The 23,149-nt window shown below is 39.9% G+C and overlaps 3 protein-coding genes across 5 annotated transcripts; 1 reads left to right on the forward strand and 2 right to left on the reverse strand.

The window, feature by feature from the left end:
* Nucleotides 1–123: 123 nt before the first annotated feature.
* Nucleotides 124–6,489, reverse strand: aldh5a1 (aldehyde dehydrogenase 5 family, member A1 (succinate-semialdehyde dehydrogenase)). Of its 2 annotated transcripts, XM_048260488.1 has the most exons (11): nucleotides 6,401–6,489; nucleotides 5,769–6,011; nucleotides 5,035–5,118; nucleotides 4,219–4,389; nucleotides 3,518–3,634; nucleotides 3,252–3,395; nucleotides 2,660–2,803; nucleotides 2,287–2,445; nucleotides 1,688–1,851; nucleotides 1,378–1,436; nucleotides 124–1,107 (listed from the first exon to the last, which is right to left on the reverse strand). In XM_048260488.1, exons 1-11 carry the CDS (start codon nucleotides 6,416–6,418, stop codon nucleotides 896–898), a joined length of 1,515 nt encoding a protein of 504 aa, XP_048116445.1. In that variant the 5' UTR covers nucleotides 6,419–6,489; the 3' UTR covers nucleotides 124–895. The 2 variants fall into 2 exon arrangements, with proteins under 2 accessions (XP_048116445.1, XP_048116444.1); XM_048260487.1 differs by lacking the exon at nucleotides 6,401–6,489 and having other exon boundaries at nucleotides 5,769–6,387.
* A 104-nt stretch (nucleotides 6,490–6,593) lies between these two features.
* dek (DEK proto-oncogene) lies at nucleotides 6,594–11,399 on the reverse strand. Its single transcript, XM_048260495.1, has 11 exons — nucleotides 11,294–11,399; nucleotides 11,088–11,192; nucleotides 10,867–10,976; nucleotides 10,188–10,282; nucleotides 9,974–10,094; nucleotides 9,521–9,847; nucleotides 9,233–9,430; nucleotides 9,034–9,142; nucleotides 8,705–8,850; nucleotides 8,444–8,512; nucleotides 6,594–7,255 (listed from the first exon to the last, which is right to left on the reverse strand). Exons 1-11 carry the CDS (start codon nucleotides 11,397–11,399, stop codon nucleotides 7,244–7,246), a joined length of 1,398 nt encoding a protein of 465 aa, XP_048116452.1. The 3' UTR covers nucleotides 6,594–7,243.
* Nucleotides 11,400–11,969: 570 nt separating this feature from the next.
* On the forward strand, nucleotides 11,970–22,908 carry kcnv1 (potassium voltage-gated channel modifier subfamily V member 1). 2 transcript variants are annotated; one of them, XM_048260494.1, is made up of 3 exons: nucleotides 11,970–11,983; nucleotides 14,324–15,288; nucleotides 21,022–22,908. In XM_048260494.1, exons 2-3 carry the CDS (start codon nucleotides 14,346–14,348, stop codon nucleotides 21,531–21,533), a joined length of 1,455 nt encoding a protein of 484 aa, XP_048116451.1. In that variant the 5' UTR covers nucleotides 11,970–11,983; nucleotides 14,324–14,345; the 3' UTR covers nucleotides 21,534–22,908. The 2 variants fall into 2 exon arrangements, with proteins under 2 accessions (XP_048116451.1, XP_048116450.1); XM_048260493.1 differs by lacking the exon at nucleotides 11,970–11,983 and adding an exon at nucleotides 13,179–13,358.
* Nucleotides 22,909–23,149: the final 241 nt, after the last annotated feature.

A 23,149-nucleotide genomic window follows, 5' to 3' on the forward strand; every position in this document is an offset into this window, starting at 1 on the left:
GTACCAAGGTAATTCACAATACTATGGACATCTTCAAGCACATTAAGACATGCAACCAATCAACTCTAACCCCAAATTATGCATATACATAATTATTTTTGTATATGATTATAATTATAATTTATGCAATGATACCGTATGTATCAATACAAAAGTAAATTGTAGTCTAATTAAGTACTGCAGGTCATAAGATCTAAAGCCACTTAATATAAAGTGGGCAAAATGTTAACTTTTAGCAGCATCACAAAAATAGACATTTTAAAATAGGCTCACCCAAGAAATAAACCAATTAAGACAACATTACATTTGCAAACTTTCAGAAATACGTTGACATTGCAAGTCAATTCACTTACAAAAGTATTGCAATTCATACAACTTAGAGGTTTTCTGGATCATGTTACATACGTGGCACAGAAACACAGACAGCAGTGGCATAGCACTGTAATTAGATGGAGGTTGCATCACAATCTAACACTAAAGACAGCTGTGTAATGTTGTGCGTTTCTTAGTAATTTACAGCAACTGTTACTCAGTATTAGATTATTTACTCGGTACGTCTTTTAATCAGTGAGTTCATCAATGACTTATTAACAGCCTCAAACTCGCATTTTTAATACATATTTTCTGTTATAGGGTAATAACATAGGATTGTGCTTTTTAGATTTATTTTCCCTGTTTACTGGTTGGAGAAGGTATGATTATGATGGACCTATTATTTTGACAGAATGTTTCTGTGTTTTAAACAGGATGTAGTTTGCATGAAGTGCAGCACGGATTCACAAACTGAATTCACAGTGTCATTATTTGATGATTGTCTATCCCTAGGACTGTACTATATACTGTAAGTGATGCGTTGTCTGAAGATGCCTCCCTCGCTACACACAGGCACAGGCGCTCAAGGAGTAAGGCCTCCGAAGCACATGTACTTGACATCCAAGTACTCCTCAATGCCATACTTGGAGCCCTCCCGGCCCAGTCCAGACTGCTTGACCCCACCAAATGAGGCCTCAGGGGTGGAGAGCAGACCCTCGTTGACCCCTACCATGCCGACCTCCAGGTGCTCTGCCACCCGCCAGATCTGACTGATGTCCTGTGAAAAGAAGTAACCTACAGGAACATAAAGACAAGGACCGTGAGACTCTCTGTCAGAGGGGTGTACTAGGAAGCGATGTTTCCGGTTTACCCAGGTAACTTTGTGAGTAACCGGTGATTTCTAAAAGGAACACTGCATCAAGCATCTATTGTTTCAAAAGTGTTTTTTTGAGATCAGAGGTTACTCTTGAAGTGACCTGGGTAAGCCAGTAACCTTGCTTTGTTTTATAGCCTTTAGGATAGATATCAACTAGAAAAAGTAAATCATTAAGTTAATTAACAGACCTGCCAGGCCAACATGGCTTGCATTAGCAATGGCAAGAGCTTCCTCCTCGGTGTTGAACCTGTAAAAATACACATAATTACACTATTGCCTACTTAGAAAAAGAAACAAACAAAAAACTAAAATGAAAAGTAAAAAATCTTCCAACGCTAACCCCTATACTTAAGTCATCTCATCCGACTCTATAAATTACACAATGCTATGCCATTATGCTATGCTTGAAAGGCATTTTATAAATAAAATGTATTATTATTATTATTATTTTTCTTCATTCTTTCCCATTGCCTCCATTTTATTCCATTGCCTACTCACTTGAGGACTGGAACCAAGGGCCCAAAGGTTTCTTCTTTGGTGCAGAGCATGTCAGTTGTGACATTGGCCAATAGGGTTGGTTCCATGAAGGAACCTTCCAGACGTTTGCCTCCCCTCAAGAGAACTGCCCCCTGGGACACTGCATCTTTCACCTGATGCTCCACCTGACACGAAGAGCAATAACTTTACCAAGAGTGGGAGTATTCCAGAATCTGTATCTATATTCAACACTGAAATAGTTTCAACTTTCATTCTAAAACCTAAGGTTATTTCAGAAGTGCTAAAACACACATACAGTCAATGTAAAATCATATTAATGTAAATATTAATGTCAAATTATGTTTTATAAAGCCCAAGATGTCAGGTCACACTAGAAGAAATAGTTATCTACTAGGAACTGTTGTTGCAGCATTCACTGCATTTCAACTCCTTTAACATAATTTTTGTCTTTCATCCTGTTGTCAGGTTATATGTTGTCAGACAACAGGGAATCCAAATCCAATCCTAAAAAAACCTAATCCAAATCTAACCCTAACCCAAACTATAAAGGCTTAATACTTCATATATATACAAGCAAGTCCTAGCGGCATGTGAAGCACCTTTTCTGCGGCACGGGCGTTGATGAGGGGTCCCTGTGTGGTGTTTGGGTCAGAGCCATGTCCAAGCCTCAGCTCAGCGTCCATGGCCTTTCCCAGCTTCTCCACAAACACATTGTGGATCCCACTCTGCACCAGGAAACGGTTGGAGCACACACACGTCTGAGGGTGCCGTGGAGGGAGAGGACAGAGGAGTGGCATTAACAGAAGTGCAGATAGGAAAGCTATCGAGGTGAATCTATACCATCGTCAGAAGTATAAGATGAAAATTACATGATATGGTAATATGTTCATTGTGCTCTTTTAGCACATGCAACTGGAGCTCGGAGCCCACCAGTTTTTGAAGAAACGTAAAGATCCAAGTGCCACTACTGACCTGCCCAGAGTTCCTGAACTTGGATCCCATCGCTCCTGCCACAGCCTTGTCCACGTCGGCGCTGTCGAACACAATGAAAGGCGCATGTCCCCCGAGCTCCATGGACACCCTCTTCACTGTGCCCGCAGCATGCTTCAGCAGGATCTGAGAGCACAGAGGAACACAGAGGATGACTGGGTATGCCAGAGGAAATCCATATGTTAATAAAGACTGAGTGACATCTTTGATTTAATTTTTATATTCATTAAAAAGACCTAATTTGTATAATAAATCTCCTTCACTTCGTACACAGAGCTGGTAAAAGAGAAACAAACATCAGACTGAGCCATTAACAAATCCAGCCATTCAACATGGGTAGGAAGGAGAATAACTTAACTGCCTGTTGAGCTCAGATATCAACAACCTTTTTTGGTCAGAATCTTTCTACCTTTAAAACAAACATTGGTTCAATGTGCACCCACCTTTAAAACAAACATTAGTTCAATGCACTTTCCTCTAGGTGGCTATTTTTGTGGATGTGCAATCTCAATATCTGTAGTACCGTATATGCACCCACGGGTTACTGTGACTGTTTAATTGATCTCGCTCTTACCTTGCCAGTGGCTGTAGACCCGGTGAAGGAAACCTTCCCAACAAGCGGGTCGGTGCAGATAAGCTCTCCTACAGAAGGGGTCTTCTCCCTTGAGCAGGGAACGACGTTAAACACCCCAGCAGGGATGCCTGCCTGTTCTGCCAGCTACAAGGGGAGACAGTAAAGAATATTTACATCTATGAGCTGACATGAGGAAACCCTGAACATTTTCTTTTAAAGGAGCCCAAGAAAAGTGTGATCCCTAATAATATGCGGAGAGTACTGACCTCAGCCAAAGCCAGCGCGGACAGAGGTGTGTCTTCAGCAGGCTTCACCACAACAGTGCATCCAGCAGCCAAAGCAGCACCCACCTTCCTGGTGATCATTGCACTGGGGAAGTTCCACTATAAAAGACATTCATATTTACCATTACATTTACATATAGTTCACTAGTTCGCCCGTCGGCATGATTGCTATGCTGAGTGTATAAGCTAAGCGCGTGTTTGGCATCGTAGCTGGCCGTGGTCCTGGAATGCCTGAAGCGGAGATCGTGATAGAGCGATGGCCGCTTGCACCCCCAGTGTAAGGATGATGAGTAACTGGGCTATCAGTGAAATGGAGGAGGAGGAGGAGGAGGAGGAGGAGGAGGAGGGATAATTTTGCGAGCGCTGCAATGTGTGACGTATGGATAAGGAGGCCGGCTTAAATATCCTGGCGGCGGAAGACAGGTGAGTTAATTGCTGTCAATCATCCCTAAGGGCTCCTCCCGAACTTTGTTTAGAAAACATCATTAAATTCAGCTCTGAATAAATTCAATTGATACCACAATGAAATGTTCTAGGACAATGTCTATTGCTAATGGTCATAATGTTACTAATTGCACTACTACGAGTACTACAGTTTTAACCTTAACTGTGTCAGTTAGCTGCAGAACAAGGGAAAGAGCAACACAGACAAAACAAACTCTTTTAAATTCACTGACACTCACCGGGGTGATGATGGCAGCCACCCCCACTGGCTGCTTGAGCAGCAGGATCTTGCGGTCCTTGGCTGCGGATGGAACGAAGTCTCCATACATGCGTCGTGCCTCCTCAGAGAACCACTCCAGGAAAGAGGCTGAGTAGGCAATCTCCCCCAGCGACTCTTTCATGGGTTTGCCCTGAGTGAGAGAAACAGTAGATTATGGCAACAGTTTACATGAACACTTGCTTAACTTCAGTGGCAAGCAGTAGACTAAGACTAAAATTGAGATGTCAGCATACAACAGGTAAATCCTTCACATAAAATTCACATAACTTCAGTATAAAAGGCTTTATTTCAGGCATAAAATATGAGTCATTTTGAGGACTCCTTTGGTCAACACTAATAGGCAATAAAACCATTTAATTTTAAATATTTTAGCTCAGAACCATCCGTGCATTAGTTCATAACAATCCGGTATTCTCATTCAGTTTATCACCAGTGATCTCTTTTAAAGGGCTTAGAGCCAGCATTGCTGTTGAGGAGAGCCTGAGGGAGAGATTGCCAGACGGTCTTGGACATCAATGCATGTGTGAGAAACAAGACAACGAGAAACTAACAATTTGACTGGGGTTGCATGTGGACTGGTCTCTTTCTGGTTCTTTCCTCGTTGGAGGAAACTCATCAAATACAACATACTGCAACTACATACATCACCTTGCAGGCATTACAACTGTATTGTACAGGTAAAACAGTGTGATCAATAATCAAAGGAATCTAGGCCAGAACCAGGAGGGTAGAGTGAAAAGTTACTTAGAAGTACAAAATAAATTCATTTACTCACACATTCTGCAGTGATTATCTTTGCGAGATCTTCCTTGTGTTGGTTTAAGAGATCGAACCATTTCCTAAGGAGGACACTCCTTTCCTGAAATGTATTAGGAAAAACTGTGAGGTTACGAAATTAAAGATAAAAAGAAGCAAGCTACATTTTGTATGGTTACCCCACCCCACCCCCACACCCACACTAAGGACAAGAACAACTGAACTGGTTAAACTGGATACAACTAGATCCTCCAGCAGTTAAATCTGCTGGATTCACACATGTTTGGGTGACATATTACATGGAAGTGAGTTTATTGTTGGGTGACATATTACATGGAAGTGAGTTTATCATTAGTGTGCACTGGTCAGAAGCATTGAGATCCAGTTTATGCAAGGCTGGACTTCTGCTTATTAGTAACCATACACATATGGTTACTAATAAGCATTATGCTTATACTAATACATTTCCAGATTCAAATGGTTTAACTCTGGAAACACATAGACATGTCAATAACAGAAAAAAGAATACCATTGACCTATTAGCTGAAAAGATTGAGTCATTTTGCTCTGAATATAACTTCACATGCACAGCATTGAACTCATGCTGTGCATTGAACATAAAGCTAGCTAGCTAACTGCTCAGTAAATTAGAGGCTATTAATCTAGACCGCAGACAGTTACTCGTTTCAAACGTCCTTGTCATGACAGTTGTACAATGATTTCTGAAAGTTCGACAACAAGCAATGTGGCTACCTTTGCAGTCTGACGCTTCCATGAATGAAATGCCTTGTAGGCTGCATTGACAGCGTCCTGTGCTTCCCGAGGTCCACAGTCAGCTACCTTGGCCAGCTCCTTTCCCGTTGCTGGGTCTAGCACTGGGAATGTCGACGGTGCAGACACCCAGCGTCCATCGATATAGCCTTGAGTGCGGAGAAGCCCTGCAGAAATGTCGAGGCTGTACTGGCGGTGCAGCACAGTGGGTAGGCCTGGTACAACCTGACGGAGGAAACAGCCACTTCTTACCAAGCAGAATGTACCCATTGCATGAGTGTAGCGCACGCCTGACTGTAAACGAGTATGAAATCGTCCGTAGATTAAGCCAGCTGTCGTCTGGCAAATGACAACATTGTGCATTAATAAAGGAAGTCTACTCTTCAGTCAAGATAGAACCGGTCTTGGAGGCGGTCGCAGAAACACGTGATCTGATCTTTCACCGCTTCACTGACAAATAAGCAATAAGAGATTGTAGTTGACTAAATGGTTGGTTGTGTGCGATCTGGCAAATTACCTATATTTTGAGGTGCATAATGATAATCGTTCCACTATTGCAACACTATCATTGACTAGATGAATAATATAGTTTAGAATAGCAAGGAAAACCTTACGGTTTCTTTGTTCTCCATCTCTGAATTTGCTCGATACCTAGCAACACAGATCTGCTTCGAATTCGGCTCAAGCTTCCAATGGACGAAATGCACACGGCCTTACAAGGTTCAAAGGCCAAAATGATGGAGGGAAAACTAATGGAAGAACAAGTGCTGTTGGAGAGAAAACTGTACATAGTTCACACATGCCACATTTTTTATAAGAAAATTAGCCATATTTTATTAATTGAATGAAATGATACACAGAGAATTAAGTTGGAAATTAAACCAAAATTGCTGAGATGTGTTGTTCTTGAGATAAGATATGAAATAAGTTACTTTTTCCTCTGGCAAATTGCAAACTTCTGAAAGCACCTTGCGTAATTAAAACAAACCTAATTCTTAAAAACAAAAAAGCCAGTTCTTCCTAATAACAACACAAACATACTAAGTGTATTTGTCAAATGGTTCCAAAATAGACAACAAGATCAATGTTATTTGACTGCAGATCTTGTTAGGACAAAATACTTTTTGATTCTTTTACAAAATCATTTCAATAAAAAAGGAGCATTTTATTCACAGCCAGTGATATATACATCCTGCATGTTTTCAGAAGTGTGCTTACAATCAGAGAAACAATAGGCATACAAAACCCGTATATAAAAAGTTCTTAAAAAACAAAACAAACGAAAAACAAAAATGACAAAAGAACCATCCACTAGAGAAAAACACTTTGGGCAGTAATGACAAAGTAGCTACGTACATTCATACATACACTCTATTAGACTTCATAGGCATTTAAATATTGACAGAAATCCTCTCCTCAAGAAATGGCTTTAAAGGCAAAACCTTCGCTGCCCCTTCTTAGGAGATCAACTGTAATGAAAGAGTGAAAAGAATCAGTGTTGAGTATCATAAGATAATATGACAGTATGAGACATTAACTATTAATGAAGAACACATTATTAACTACGAAGTCTAAAATTGCAAGTGCTATGGCATGCCTATATGTCACAACGGCATAAGACATTTAAGGAGAATTCCGGCGATTTTTCACATGCTCTCAGAGTGTAGCATTGTAACTGCCTGGCAGCTCTGGCATTTCGCTGCAACAACTCGAGCTAGGTAGAACCGATTGTTTTTGTTTTTTTCCGCACCGACAGTACTAGGTGACCTTGAGAAACAGAGTTCTATATGAAAAACGCCGGAATTCTCTTTTAAGCTGATGAATGCATTAGAACAAGGGGTTGGACTGGTCCTTACAAACAGTTGGTATGACTAGGGATTGCCTAATCCAAACCTGACTGAAATGGCAACCCACCTCCACACTGATAAATCAGTTATGTTATGTGAGGAGGCCTAAGACCACTAAAGAGGTGCTTGATTGCTAGAAAACTTCCAGCTGAATACTATGATAAGAATATATTTCAAAAGTTAAATCATTTCTATTTTACATTTGAATTGATAGTTTTTGGTTCACAAATTTCCAGTGGCAGTTATCACAAAGGCTTCAATATGAAATTTGGTCATCAATACACTAGGGCTGCAACTATTGATTATTCGAATATAGTCAAACAATCTGCTGATTATTTTCTTGATTAATTGATTAGTTGTTTGATCGATAAGATTGAGATTATGAGATAATGTCTTCAAATGCCTTGTTTTGTCCACACACCAAAGTTATTTAGTTCACCATCATACAGGAGTAAATTAAGCTGAAAATAGTCCAGTTTAAGAAGCTACAATTAGAGAATTTTAAGGGCTTAAAAAATGACACACCGATTATCAAAATAGTTGGACTCACGAAAGGGTGTTTTAGTTTCGGACGTGCATTGGTATCGACAGACACGGAATTGTGCCTATAGTTCGCGTCTCATCAAAATGAGTTGTAAGACATTGTTTTGAGGTAAAATAACTGAATTATGTTACAGCCAGAGGCACCTCTAACACCTGAATTTCCCCTTGGGGATCAATAAAGTATCTATCTATCTATCTATCCATCTATCTATCTATCTAACACATGAAAACAGACATCATGAGTTAAAATGTACAGTTAATACTTACACTTTTCACTGTCTGCTTGATGTAGTCCTTTCGGCTAGTCAAATCAAATTCAGGGTATGAGTCATACACCTACAGCAAAAAAACATAATTTAACATCTGAAGCTTTTCAAGAAGAAAAGAAAGAAATAAGACACAAACAAGAAAGACCAGATATCTAAAGCCTTTTTGAATCATAGAAGGATTATGAATGAGAATATATTTTATGTGCATTGTATGTATGCGTGTGTGTGTAGTTTGTAAAGAAGCATTTTGTGAACTCACTTTCTGACAGAGCTGCTTCATGGTCACCTCCTCCAAGTTGGCATCTTTCAGGAGATCCTTTACGGTGGTCGTGATCTGGTCATCTGTGGGCGGCTTCTTGATCATCTTGATTAAGGGCTTATCGTCATCAGAACTGTCATCTGAGTCTATTTTGGCAAAACAATAATACATGTTTTCATTACAATGCATATGTGTACACAATCTCAATGCATATGTGTACACAATTCATCTCAAATCATTAGATCTCATTAGATCTAATTTTCAACAAAATTCTGCAATGACCACAACACTGTATTTCTTACAAATCATTTCAACATGGATGACATTACCCTGTAGGACTTGGCGTTTTTTGGCAGTCTTGTTGCTGCTGCTGTCTGCTTTCTTAGTTTTGGGGGCAGGCTTGGCTGGTTTCTTCTTTGCGGCTGGTTTCTTTTTTGACTATGCAACATACATGATACAATGAACACCAATCAACTGTTTGTACTGTACTGAATCACATACCAGAGGCATCAACCCAATCCAACTCACCTTCTCAAAGTCACTGTCGTTTTGATTGTCACTGTCATCAGACTTCGATTTGTCAGATGCATCTGAATCATCTTCCTTTGCCATCTTCTTAGCTGCCGGTTTCTTTTTCACAGGTGTTGACTTTGTTGTCTTTTTGCTGGCAGCTGTCTTTTTTAGGGCAGCAGGTCTCTTCTTAGCTGGGGATTTTGATTTGGGTGTCTAGCAACACAGCATACACACAAGTATTACAGCAATATCCAAATCATTGTGGCAAGTTATTGAAAAGTTGGAGTTGTCTCTCTCACTAACCTCCTCCTCCTCATCATCCTCCTCCTCCTCCTCTTCGTCATCATCATCTTTGTCATCATCTTCATCTTCTACGTCCTCTTCTGAGGAGTCATCTGTGTCGTCCTTCTTTCGGCTTTCCAGGGCTGATGACGTCTTGGTCTCTTTACTTTCACGTTTGTCATCATCGTCGTCATCATCGTCATCACTGCTTGAATCTGTGACGATGGCTTTGGACTTACTCTCCACCTTTGACTTCGTGGGACTCTTGGACACTTTGCTCGTCTTTTTCTTGGCATCCGTTGCAGTGTTTTTCCTCTTCTTCTTCTTCTTCTTTTTGATGGGAACTGGCTGCAAAAAAAAAACATTGATTTGCATCCAACTGGTTAACGAAAGTAAATTAACTTCCACATATTACATAGGTTTATTTGTTTCATTACACAATTGTATATATATATATATATAAAAACTGTGTACCTTTCCGGTGTTGACAGGGTGCATAAGGAACGCCATGATTCTTTCAATTAGGACAGACTGCTTCCCACTCCTCTCAATGTCTAGAACTTGACAGATAGTTTTCAACATGGCGTTTGTGTATCTGTAGTTGGAGAAGATAAACGTTATGTTAAAGAACAACTCCACTGGCCTGTGTAAAAATGAATTGTTGTTGTTTTGTAAGAAAAATAATTACTTTGACATCATCTTCATCTTCTTAAAGTAGAGATCACTTTCCTCTTTGAAGGGGAAGCCATTGAACAATCGTAGGTTCTTCTTCATTGAAGATGCCTTATTTCACATGAGGACAAACAATATAAATAAAGCAGGAAAATAATTTATATTGTAACATTCTAAATGCATAATAATGTAGAATTCAATGCCCTTGTTAAATACAGGGCTCCCACTAAGTCAAATGTAAAATTCTTTTCCCTGACAAAAGACTTTTCCCTGACAAAAAAACCTGAATTTTCATGACCTACTATAATGAATGGTACAATAAACCGACCAAAGATTTCAGATCAGTCGCATAGCGTTACAGAAGCTTAGAGCGGAATATGAATAAATGGGCATTGCAAAAACAAAGTAGGGGTAACCACACCAACTCAAGCAAGCCGTAATGGAAAAAAGCTTATTACAGGATAAACACCATGATGAGTGGAAATATATTTCTATTAATGTATTTTGGCAAGTAAATGTTGAACTGCTACCACACATATTCACTGATATGATAGAACTCTCTGACTTTCCATGTCTGGAACAGACTTTATTTAAAATTCCACCATATTCCAGAAATTCCATGACCCGTGGGAACCCTGTAAATATCTCCTACCTAGATGATAATTTGCAGTGTGTTAACGTCATAAAATACTCACAGCTCCAGGTCGATCGAAAAGGATCTTATGAAGAGGTTTCAAGAGGGGGGCTTTTATCTTTCCAATGTTGTGGTTGATTCGTGCAATTTCACCCAATTTATCGCCATCACCTTGATTTCCATGAATGACATGGTCACCACAATATCAAAAGGCCAAATTTTCTGGATTACTTTATATCATTCATAATATATTATCAACAGTTATATTCTTGAGATACTCACCACTTTCAACCTTCAGGCGTTCTTTAGGTTTTGACAGCTGCACAGACTGCACCAGCCTTTCCACCTTCTTCTTCTCTCTTTTCCCCTCAATAATTTCTCCAACATCTACACAAAAGTTTAATGCACTTGTGTGACTTGCTATACATATAATGTACATGCCACAGAGTTTTTCTGTAATAACTGATTTACTTTAAAGAAAGACTTACTGAATCCTTTTGACTTTTCCACCTGTGGCTCCTCTTCGTTGTCCTCCACTTCACTCATTTGTGCACGGTCTTCACCCATCTCTGCGTGTGTTGCATCTGCCAGCATGTCCTTGACATATGAACAGCGTTTAAAAGACTAGTAAGTATATATATTGCTATAAAGACATAATTAGGACAAAACAGTACAAACAGAGCTGACAGAAGTCAGATAACTGAGCTTGACATTTTAATGTTGACTAAATAACGTCAAGTTAATGAATTTGCCATAGTATCGTACACTAACGAGCTGACTTATCTGGTAATGCTCAGTTTCTAACAATTCAAATATGCAGTTTATACCAAGTGAAATATTTGCACCGAGCCGAAATGAACGTGTACATATTCATTCAAAACATTTCAAAGCCCCTTTTCCGCGCAAAGAAAGCTAACTTTAAGTTGGGACAAATTTGGCGCGCTGCTGTGTTTACAACCTCATGCATGCTTTACGAATGACGTTCTATGGAACTAATAGGGTGGCCAGCTAGCTTGCAAGCTAATTTATTAATGAGAGGAGTGACAGAGTTGTCAGAGAGCGTTACACCAGAGATGTGAAAAGGACACAGGTTATGAGTAACAGCATCAGGGCACAAAGCGAGCTGCTATACCAAACAGTTAATTTAGAGAGCTGCCTTGGTGAAGAAAACATTGACGGTAACGTTAACGTTATCCTAGCTAATTTGGCTAGGGATGGTGTACCCCGTCCCGCCCACACGTAAATCATCATTTTTAAGACATATTCTGTACATTATTCTCGTTCAGTTAATCATAAATAGCCATAATACCCACTACCACAAATGCATGCAAAATCTCAGACTAAAGACAAGTAGCTTGCTAGTGGTAATTTACCTCTCCATCCACGTAACGTTAGTTTGCAATCTGAATAGTTCTAGTTTCAAAATGGCGGTTTGAAAATTGGAGGCTGGGTTTGCGTGATGTCACCATAATAGCCCAAGCCAATCATCTCACTTATTTATATATTTTGAGATAATAAGCATTTTAAAATAAAATTGCTAGTTTGTTAATAAAATAGTTACTTAGTTGCCTAGCCTAAGCCATTCATTCCCCTGGGGATAAATAAAGTATCTATCTATCTATCTATCTATCTACAGGGGAGGCCGAGATCGGGCCGCCAAACGTATCACCATGAAGCCAGATGTTAAATGTGATAATATGTATTTCTTGTAGGCCTATGATCAATGATAGTAGAGTAGCCTAAGATAAAGTAGTATAGACCAGGCTCTGGTGAAAATAATCTAGTAAATCGAGTCTAGTAGGCCTAATAATGTCTGGTTATGGGACTAGGTTCTTCAGACATAAACTTGTAGTCATAGACGCCAGGTGGCAGCACTAGCAAAAAGCTGAAGAACAAGTGGACTTCAGGAACTGCGCTGTCTGCGCCTTAATAAGACTAGGCAATTACGATTTTTATGAATGTGCTGGCCTGGCTTAATACACCTGAGCTAAAAATTCTATCTGATGTAGGCTACCGCCATGAAATCGAACTGCAATGCAATTGCAACTGCAATGCAACTGACTGCAATTCTTTATCGTGAGAATGGGCAACTTTTGGACAAGATTATAATATGATGGTAACTCGATAGCAAAACGTTTCTAAAGTTCAAGTATCAACGAAATGCTGCATTTGCAATATGTGGCCTATTTTTTTACATCGGAATCGTCTAATTTACACAGTATGGCTACATTGAAGAAAACCACTAGTTTGTTGCCTAGCAGCACGTCCCTCATTCGCCCTTGGCTCGGAATCGCTCGCTCTTGCGCTTAAAGGCGCGCATATGCGCACCTGAACAGCACAACTGTGGAAACTGTGGAAGGTTGAGTTCTAACCATCTTTTTTATGGAATAACTTATAAGACCGGAAAATTAATTCAGCACCTGTAGTCTCGCAAAATGCGTCTGATTTTGAGATAACAAATCTGCACCATCGTTAAAAATAATTTTAACATATGCTTTTTTTGAGAACGAAAAATTGTCTTTCAAATGTGGAATAGCTTATTTTGAGGCAAAGGTAAGTAGGCTACCTTATTTCTTATGCATTTGCTTCATTACAGGATTACAATAGGGCTGTGAGAAGAACTTGCTTTGTTGGGAGATGACCTCGGACTATGCAAAAGCCAACATTTGTCAAATTTAATTAGTAGAGTATATGTGCAGATGGACCGACTGATTTTTTTTTTCATTTGATCATTTTCTTGGTTTCTATTAGGCCAACGTTAGACATATCAAATTCAGACTATCCTATTGCAAAACGATACCACTATTTTCTCCTTGACCCATACGCATAACAATTGTTAGGCTATTATGTCCATTATGGAGGCACACTCCAACATATTCTAGAAAAGTTTCCATGATAATGTGGAACTTGGAAATCCTTAGTCTGTGTGCAATGTCCTTTTCTTCGTTTTGCCTTTCACTATTCATTCTTAAATTGTTCTATCTTACATAAACATTAATAATTGTGGTCCTCTGTGAAATATGTAGGATAGGCTATGCACCTCTTCTTATTGGTCCATCATAAGATATTTAAATTTCAGCCATTGTATGCACTGTACCCTGTCATCATAACAGAGTGGATTAATTAATGATTACAAGAATAGTATCATTAGTACAATTAATTAGGCATGCCAGCTAAAATTTTAAAATCTTGATGACAAGCTTTGAGAAAGTAGGACACAGCCATAGGCTTTTCTTTCTACCCTCATCTGATATCTAATCAGGCTCTCTTGACAAGGTCATTGAAGGAATATAGTCCAAGAATTGAAATAATGTTGAGGTGCATTCAAATGCAGACCAGATTATTGCATGCATTTGTTTGACATCTAAAACGCTTAAATTGAAATCTGTGACCAATTTGATGTAAAATTAATAATTCTTCAGAGTATTCAACTCCTTGTTCACAGAAGCTAAATCAATTACTGATATAAGTAAAAGAAAATTAATTCATTAAATTAAATCATTTTAATACCTATCCAGGTTCTCCACTGTCCATTTCAGCATGACCAGTGGAACCTCCAGTCCTGCACAGTTCTGTGGGGACAGCGCCTCTTTATTGTCCCTGGAGTCTAATGTTTTTTACAGCGAAGCACCTCTAACAACTGATGACACTTTAGAATTCTTCATTATCAATGTTGGTGGAAGTCGCTACATCATTTCCCATGAGCTGTTGGTGTCTTACCCTGAGACTAGGCTCGGCAAGCTGGCCCTGTCAACCCGTGATGGTGCCATGGACCTTTGTGACGACGCAGACCTCCTGGAGAACGAGTTCTTCTTTGACCGCAACTCACAGACTTTCCAGTACATCATGAACTTCTACAAGACGGGTCACTTGCATGTGCGAGAGGAACTGTGTGTTGTCTCCTTCCTCCAGGAGATCGAGTACTGGGGGATCGATGAGCTGCGCATCGATTCTTGTTGCCGGGATAAGTATTACCGTCGGAAGGAGATGAAGGAATGCCTGGATATCAGGAGGGACGTGGATGTCGTAGACAGTGAGGAGGAGGACTTCACAGGGGTGATGTGCCAGGACTTGAGACAGAGATTATGGGACCTCATGGAGAAGCCAGACTCGTCCACAGCTGCAAAGACATTTGGGACCCTGTCCATGTTCTTTGTGGTGGTGTCCATCGTGAACATGGCGCTCATATCTCTGGACCTCACCATGCTGGGCCAGCCGATTCTGGATGCCCTGGAGTACGTGTGCATCATCTGGTTCACGGGCGAGCTCTTGCTCCGCTTCATGTGCGTGAGGAACAAGTGCAAGTTCAGCAGGAGTGTGGTGAACATCATCGACCTGCTGGCCATCCTGCCGTTCTACATCACGTTGGTGGTGGAGAACCTGCACGGTGGCTCCACGGAGCTGGAGAACATGGGCCGAGTGGTGCAGGTGCTCAGACTATTGAGGTCACTCAGAATGCTCAAGCTGGGCCGCCATTCCACAGGTGACGTGTCTATGTTTGTGTGTTGGTCAGAACATCTCAGAACACTGGGTGGTGAAGCTTGTTTTCAGTTAGCCTCACATTTCTTTTGACCTTTTTCTTGGTAGAAACCTAGAAGCTTTGGGTGCTGAGAAAAGCCATTGATACACTGATACTGGTTTTAAGTAATGGATACCTAAACTGAGGGTCAATTTGAAATTGAGGGTTTGGTCCTGCAGGAGCCACTTCCAACTAACTATTTAATGGTGTGAAAGTAAAAGGTTATTGTTCATAATAGGGTCATATGGAGGTCAAGACATGCAGGTATTTTTAAAATCATAAAAAAGTAGCAGGAATAGACTGTTGAGTAAAAAAAAGGATGCTGTCAGTTTGACACGCTGTCTGACAGTACGTGTCATGCCATGAGGGTACTGAGGTATACTCATACATCAGTGAAAATACAGTAACAGTGAATAATATGTCATGTTGGTTTGTTAAGAGGACAGAATGGGTTTGGGAGAAAATAGGGCATGTTTTCAAATCCACAGCCATGTGTGCACTGTGGTGAAACCTGCTGATGACTTAGTAAAGATCATAACAAACACTGGATTCTGTCTGAGCTACTTTTCAGAGGGGGGGGAGAGAGAGCATACATTTATTCATTCACATTTTGACAATTTCCCCTAGAGATCCCAACGAGACGCAGGCGCTGGAAGAAAAAAAATGTTCCAGAGCTTTGTATGACTTGCTTTGATCTTTTTTTTTTTTTGAGAGCAAGGATTTCACTTTGAGATGCATCCTGAGCCATTAATAATGAACAGAAATGATGTCAGAGAGGCAACAGGGCCAGAGCAGTCTGCCTCTGCACACATCACATCAGCTCTTCTCTGGAGGAGGAGAAGAAAATGAATATATAAACAAGAGGCATTATGATGTCTCCCTTATACAGTAACTGATAGATGTTGAAAGTAGTTTGCTTTGATGAAATGCTCCAATTGGTTCAGACACTTGATCCTTGACTTCCCAGACACTCCTTGATTTTTGAAAAGGCCATGGTGCATCGTAGTAAAGCTTAATTTACTTTTATTTCTGAGAGAAGAACACTTGGGTGGGGTGACTGTCATTTAACGGTCCGTTATTTGAGTTTAATTTACAAGAGAACATTGTCAAATTCCATTTGTAGTTTGTGTATGTGATTTACTTTCATCAGCCAAAGAAACATTATGTAGACAATTCCTTCTCCAGACATCCAGACAGCATTTTCCATCAAAGTTAAAATCTTGATGACAAAACGTTCATATTTAATCAAGGCCCTCTTCTGTCAAAGCTATAATTTTATTAAATGATGAGACGCGCCAGTAACATTGAACAGCATCATGTTAAGATTGTGTAACATAAAACAAAAGCATATGAGATGCAGTAAAGCAGAGATTTCAGCCGTATGAATCCAAAGAATCCAAATAAACCTGTCTGTTCCTGTCAGAGTAATACTAAAACCTATACTCAGTGACATCTACCTGTGGCAAAGCGACAAAATACCCATTTCCATGATGCAAGTATAGCTACAGGTTAACACAATGTTGTCATGTATTGTATCATCTAAATATATTCTAAGAATTTCTTTCATGTTCATGAATATCTGATCATGATGTTTCATCTGTGAGGCTGCTGCATACAGTATACTTAGATATTACATATATAATTGAAGTAAGGCTCTTCATAGTGACATATTGACTAAATTAAATGTGCTTTCAAGCTGCGAGTTCCCCTCCTGTTGAGCGCTAACATGTCCATTTTCACTTTTAGAGGGAGAGCAGCTTCACAGAAGAGAACTTCTGACGGCAAATTTGAGGAAAAGTTGGTAAACCCTCCTTACCCAATGCTGATTCTGAATATTTTGTTTACCAAGCTCAACTCTGAGTTCTAAGCCGCATAATCAGCATTTTAACATAAAATAGCGATTATTTTTGCTTATTTTTCCCTAAATTGGGTTGATTTCAAAAGTAATCACTAAAACCAAATAATAGTGTTCTCTAAATACATGTTTGAGCATTAAAGAAGCCATACTATAGTTTATTAACGTATTTAATGGGAAAATTATTACAGTTAACATGTAATAAACTCGGAAATTCTAATCAAAACACAACCATATTTGTATTGCTAACATAGTGAGTCACTCGTGGTGTTTAATGCATTTCATCACAATACCAAATTGCACAGATAACCTTCAACTCAGAATATATCCTATAGTACATATGAACTTAGATAGCGGGAATAAGCCTAATGCAGAATTGCATCTACCGTCAGCAACAACCGACAAGTAAAAACATTTTACTTCTAGTAATACTGGATTTGGTATGTGTGCTTGCCTCCATACTAGAGCTTGATAATGTGCTCTTCTAATATGCCATTGAGTAGCATCACTTGTTGGTGGTAGAGCCTCCGATCCTCGACATCTAGAAAACAGTGGCTCTGTCATAGTGTTGTCACGATACCAAAATTATGACTTCGATACAATACCTGCCATAAATATCTTGATACTCAATAACGATATCCAAATCCTAAAATATCTGGAAAAGAAAGGACACAGGCCTCCTTTAAGTGTATTAAGTCATTTGTGTTGAATTTGGTGCACTTTTGGTCAATTCTGGGTTTTAAACTTCTAAACTTCCTACATAATTATTATTTTTGTTGTCAGCAAAATAGTAGTTTGTGTGTGATTAAGTCCTTTATTGTTTGTTATAGCTCATTTATATTGTGTGATTACTGCATGCAAATCACTTAATGCTATGCAGAAGAGCTTAATCTTTAGGCCATCTGATGTAGGATACCCCAGGCCTTCCTGTGTTTATGGGATTTATTTGACAGTTGCAAAGGGAAAAAAGTGAAGATAGTCTTCTTTGCTACCAGTGTTATTTAATAAGTACGTTTCAACCACTCTTTGGGTCTTAATCAGATAGGCCTACACCATTATTACATTACATTACATTACATTACATTTGGCTGATGCATTTTTAACCAAAGCGACTAACAACATGGTAACAGTTAAGTTTTAAAGCAATTCTCTCAACAATTTTAGGACAATTTAAAAACGGTAGAGTACAGTAAGAATAAGTGCATCAGTGAGTGCTGTTTTTAAACAGTTAAGTGTCAGTTGAAGACGGGTGCTAGGATCAGCAAGACTTGTTGTAAGTGGTGCTATGAAAGGAGATGTTCTCTAAAGAGCTGGGTCTTCAGGAGTTTTTTGAAAATGGAGAGGCATGACCCTGCCCTTGTAGGAACTGGCAGTGTGTTCCACCAACGAGGAACAACAAATGAGAAAAGTTTGGATTGGCCTGAGCGTATCTGTTGCAATATCTGTGTGCATTCCTACTTTAGGTCTATTTCTTTGATAGTCAACATCATTTGCTACCACATAACAAATACCAAATAACAATACAAAAGTTCCTTACAAACTTTCCTGCATACTTCTTAAATGTGCTGCAGTCAGATGGGTGTCCTAAAGACATAACTAAATCTTGAGCATCTATTACCAGTGTTGAATGAGCAGTTTTTGCAGTGATCACTACTGGACATTCCACATTGCTAGACAGCACTTGATAGACTTATTTCCACTTCACAAATAACCATCGCTATCTGCAATAGCTACAGTACAGGGACATTAATCAGTTCATAGCTGAGAATTTGTCCTAGGTCCACTTCCCTTTCAGCATCATATGCAATAATGATGCACTGGAGAGTGTTTACTTTTTGTTGCACTATAAAGGATATCTTGTCTACATTTTTTGAAAATAATGCAATCTCCATAGCACTCTTCAGCAACCCTCAAACATGCACACTCTTCCATTTTTTTGCATGGCTGGAATTTGAATGATAGGAAAGTGCATCAGTGAGATGTTTTAACTGGGCAAGCACAGTCGCCTTTACAGTAAAAAAAATAGTGTACAGTGTAAATACAGTGTAAATCCTCTGTAAATACTGACAACTGTTCAAAAATGAGCAGTCACCTACTATTCTATCAATTTATTTTTAAGGAATCTATTTTGCTTCTAAACGTCATACTGAATTTTAGCTATTATTTCAATTTATATTTATATATCAATTTTTATTTTAATTTGCCACCTTGAGGGTCATTGGGGTAATTCCTGTCCTGTCCTACAACATATCTGATACATAAAGAGTATATTAATGCCTTATTTTTTGCAATTCCTATGATATCTGATCAAAACCAAAAAGGATGTTAATTATGCTAAGTATACTAATTAGCTAGCTTAAAACTCAAAATTGAGCTTGGTAAACAAAATATTTGAATTCAGCACCCTCAAATTGTGTGAAATAGCCCCTTTACCGACTTTTCCTCAAATTTGCCAACAGGACTTTTTCTGATCGTTTGTTAGCTATCTGCTCTCCCTCTATTTGAGATCACGAACAAAGAGGTTTGTCAAATGGTAGACGTGTGTTTCACACCTCACAGGAGCTTGTAAGCGTGAAGTTTTGGTGTATACAAAGATCTGTTTCTCACACCTTCTGTTAAAAGCTGGGATGGAAGACATATGATGCTGAGAGGCAAATCTATAAATGTTCTGCCACACTGCATTTCAATGTTCAAAAAGTTCTAAGTATATCTTTTCAAGTGGCACTCTGATATCTGGTATAACACTCCTGAGATCATGATGCAGTGAGTGTTAGTGATACAAATGGTTTAAATCGGTCTGCTCTCTCACTCGACAAATAGTACTACTTGTCAGTGCACATTATATTAGGAAGGGGAAAAAAATATTTATTGGAATTTATTTCAGTGGAGTTAAGGTGCATAATAGATTATTATAGAATTAATCTGAATGAGTTTTGCTACTTGCTACTGTACATAATTCAAAATTAGATCCAAAGTCCCCCAAAACAGTTCTGTATGCAGATGTCTAGTATGCTGTGTGTTTTGACCATAACCTATTGTACCTACCACCTGGTCAGTGTGACAATGACCATTATTGACAGACAGCTGCTAAAATGGGCTGCATTAGGAGCACAGTTGGGTATCCTACACGTCCGCATCCAGATACCATCTCTCATTGACAGCTGCTCCCACTGAGGTGAGCTGAAGTGCAACACTAAGAGGAAGATTTCCTCCCCGGGGCGGCCCTGCGTCCTCCACCATGCCAGCGAGTCTCAATCTGCCACAGCTCCGTGGGGTTCTATTCCTCACTCCCCTGAGAAAATGTATTATGCATTGCAGGGGATCAAAGATGCTGGCAAGGCAAAGAGCTTTCACAGTCACACTATAACAGGACACATTTCGTCTTGGGTATAGGGAAAAACATTCAAAATAGGTTGTGCATACCGCCCTAGTTTTCTGTTTCCAGTTCGTGCAGCTTAACAGACAGTTTAGGCTAATTGTTTTGTCCTTCAGTGTGATAATGGACTTCTGGACAGATTCAGTAAAGATTTAGAAAATACTGGTAATCTGTAGAGGACTTCTGGATCATTATTGAGAATGATTGGTCCTGAATCTGTTAGTGTACAGTGTGTATCTGCATGTTGGTCTGCATGTTTGATATTGTACTCCTCACTAACATACTTGATATATTTCTTCACTGGTCCACATTGTGTGGTTCATATGTAAGCGTATCAAATTTCCTGCAATCTGTAAGCTGTAACCTGTAAGAGGAAGAGTCATACATGCCACTGTATATACTCTAAACACAGCGTTTGTGGTGTGTATTGATAAAGACATGTGTGTGCTTGCCTATTCTTCCGCAGGTCTAAAGTCCCTAGGCATGACGATCACCCAGTGCTACCAGGAAGTGGGCCTGCTGATGCTCTTCCTGTCGGTGGGCATCTCCATCTTCGCCACAGTCGAGTATGCCATTGAGCACGACCTGCCTGATACCACCTTCATCAACGTGCCCAGTGCCTGGTGGTGGGCCACCACCTCCATGACCACGGTGGGCTACGGCGACATACGGCCCGACACGGCCGTGGGCAAGGTGGTGGCCTTCCTCTGCATCCTCTCAGGCATCCTCATCCTGGCGCTGCCCATCGCCATCATCAACGACCGCTTCTCGGCGTGCTACTTCACGCTCAAGGTGAAGGAGGCCGCGCTGCGGCACAGTGAGGCGCTCCGGCGGCTGGCCCGTGGCTCCACCTCCGAGGGTGCGGCGCTCGGGGTCAACCTGCGCGACGCCTATGCCCGCAGCGTGATGGAGATGCTCCGCCTCCAGGGGAGGGAGAGGGCAAGCACACGCAGCAGCGCCGCCGATGACCCCTGGTGATAAAGGCCATCGAAGTGCATAGAGCAGTATAGAGCACACGCACACACAAGCATATACACAATATGTATCACACAATTTTCATCGTCTCTGCTTTACATTATTTTTGTGTACAGGGGTATAGGCAGCTATTATCCTATATACGTGTATATAGGACATAAACATATATAGTGTAAAATATGTATACCCACATGAATGAAGCAGACACGATTAATGATTGGGGCAAAGAAATGGAGAGAATATTCATAAGTAAACAAAAACATACATTAACCAAGACATTTGCTTACAAAACTAATATAGTAGACTGTCATACACACAGACAAACAATCAATTCAGTGACAGGCAAGAATGTTTTTCATAAACAAGCCAATACATACCTGCATACACTCAAACATAGACACAGGTATCTGTTAGGGGAATGAAATTGAAGCAAGGAGCAAGGTGGATAAAGGCCTTGTTAACATCTCAGCTTCAAATGGGCACTATACTATACTACACTGGTGACCTGAGGAGAAAGTGAATATTTCTGAATAAAATAATGTATGTGGTAAGCTATGGAGTGTGGGGTAAGATGGATAAATACCATAGGGCTACACCCAGCCTTTGTCTCCTAACAGTACTAGAAATCTGGATATTCTTGGTCATCAGATACATTTACAGACACACAGAGAAAAATACTCATCATTTCATGCAACAAATTACCGGTAATGGACTTTGTTGAACTTCAGTTTATTCAAATGACTAAAAAAAAAACCCTGATGTACCAAAAACTGACAAAAACATTCACTTTGCTGTACATAACAATATCATATATTTTTTTTATTTTATGTGCTAACCTGAACTTGTGATTGCTAACTTGCCATTTTAGATATACTGTAATTCTTGTATGTTCTTCTCATACGGGTAGGCTCTAATTCTTTGTAGTCCGGCGTGGGTAAGTGTGTAAAAATATGTCTCCCGCAAGCCAATTGCATAACAAACCAGCCTCTTTGTCCCCATTCTGTATCCCGTGGGAGTGTATGTTCTTCTGAAATGCCATATCTAGCTCCTGAGAGGTCAAGGTAACCTGCGTGTCAGGCATCACCTCACAGAGCTGCTGGAGAGACTGCAGGAGTTCTTTTAACCACCATTAACACCTTGTCAAGGCAACAGCATCACGCAGTGCCAGTTTGTCTCATCATGCAGCCCTCTGCGAAAAGTTATATAAAGTGAGATGTGTGTGTGTGTGTGTGTGGGTCATTATCGTCATTATCCATGGTCAGGAGTGGAGAATACAGTTTATACTATGGAACTATTTATTTGTTTCCGATTGACCGAGAGACGTTCCATGAGTTGGAATATCCCTGGACATTTCAACTCAGACTTTGCAGAGCTAATAATAAATCACTCCGCGATAAAATGCGAAGATTTGACACAATGTTCTCATCCCAGCTCTCCACTATTTCAAGCAATGGGTCCCTATCTTTTACTGTCTATGGTTACTCCTTAGCAAACCATAACGAAACAGTGCTTCACCACATCTGTGGATTAAGCCACACAGTCAACTCAATGTAAGTAAGATAAACGAGGATGCTAATTGTTCTCAGCATTGCCAGCATTGTGTATAATATGATTGTCAC

Source organism: Alosa alosa, chromosome 13, assembly GCF_017589495.1.
Source record: "Alosa alosa isolate M-15738 ecotype Scorff River chromosome 13, AALO_Geno_1.1, whole genome shotgun sequence".
NCBI classification, from domain to species: Eukaryota; Metazoa; Chordata; class Actinopteri; order Clupeiformes; family Clupeidae; genus Alosa; species Alosa alosa.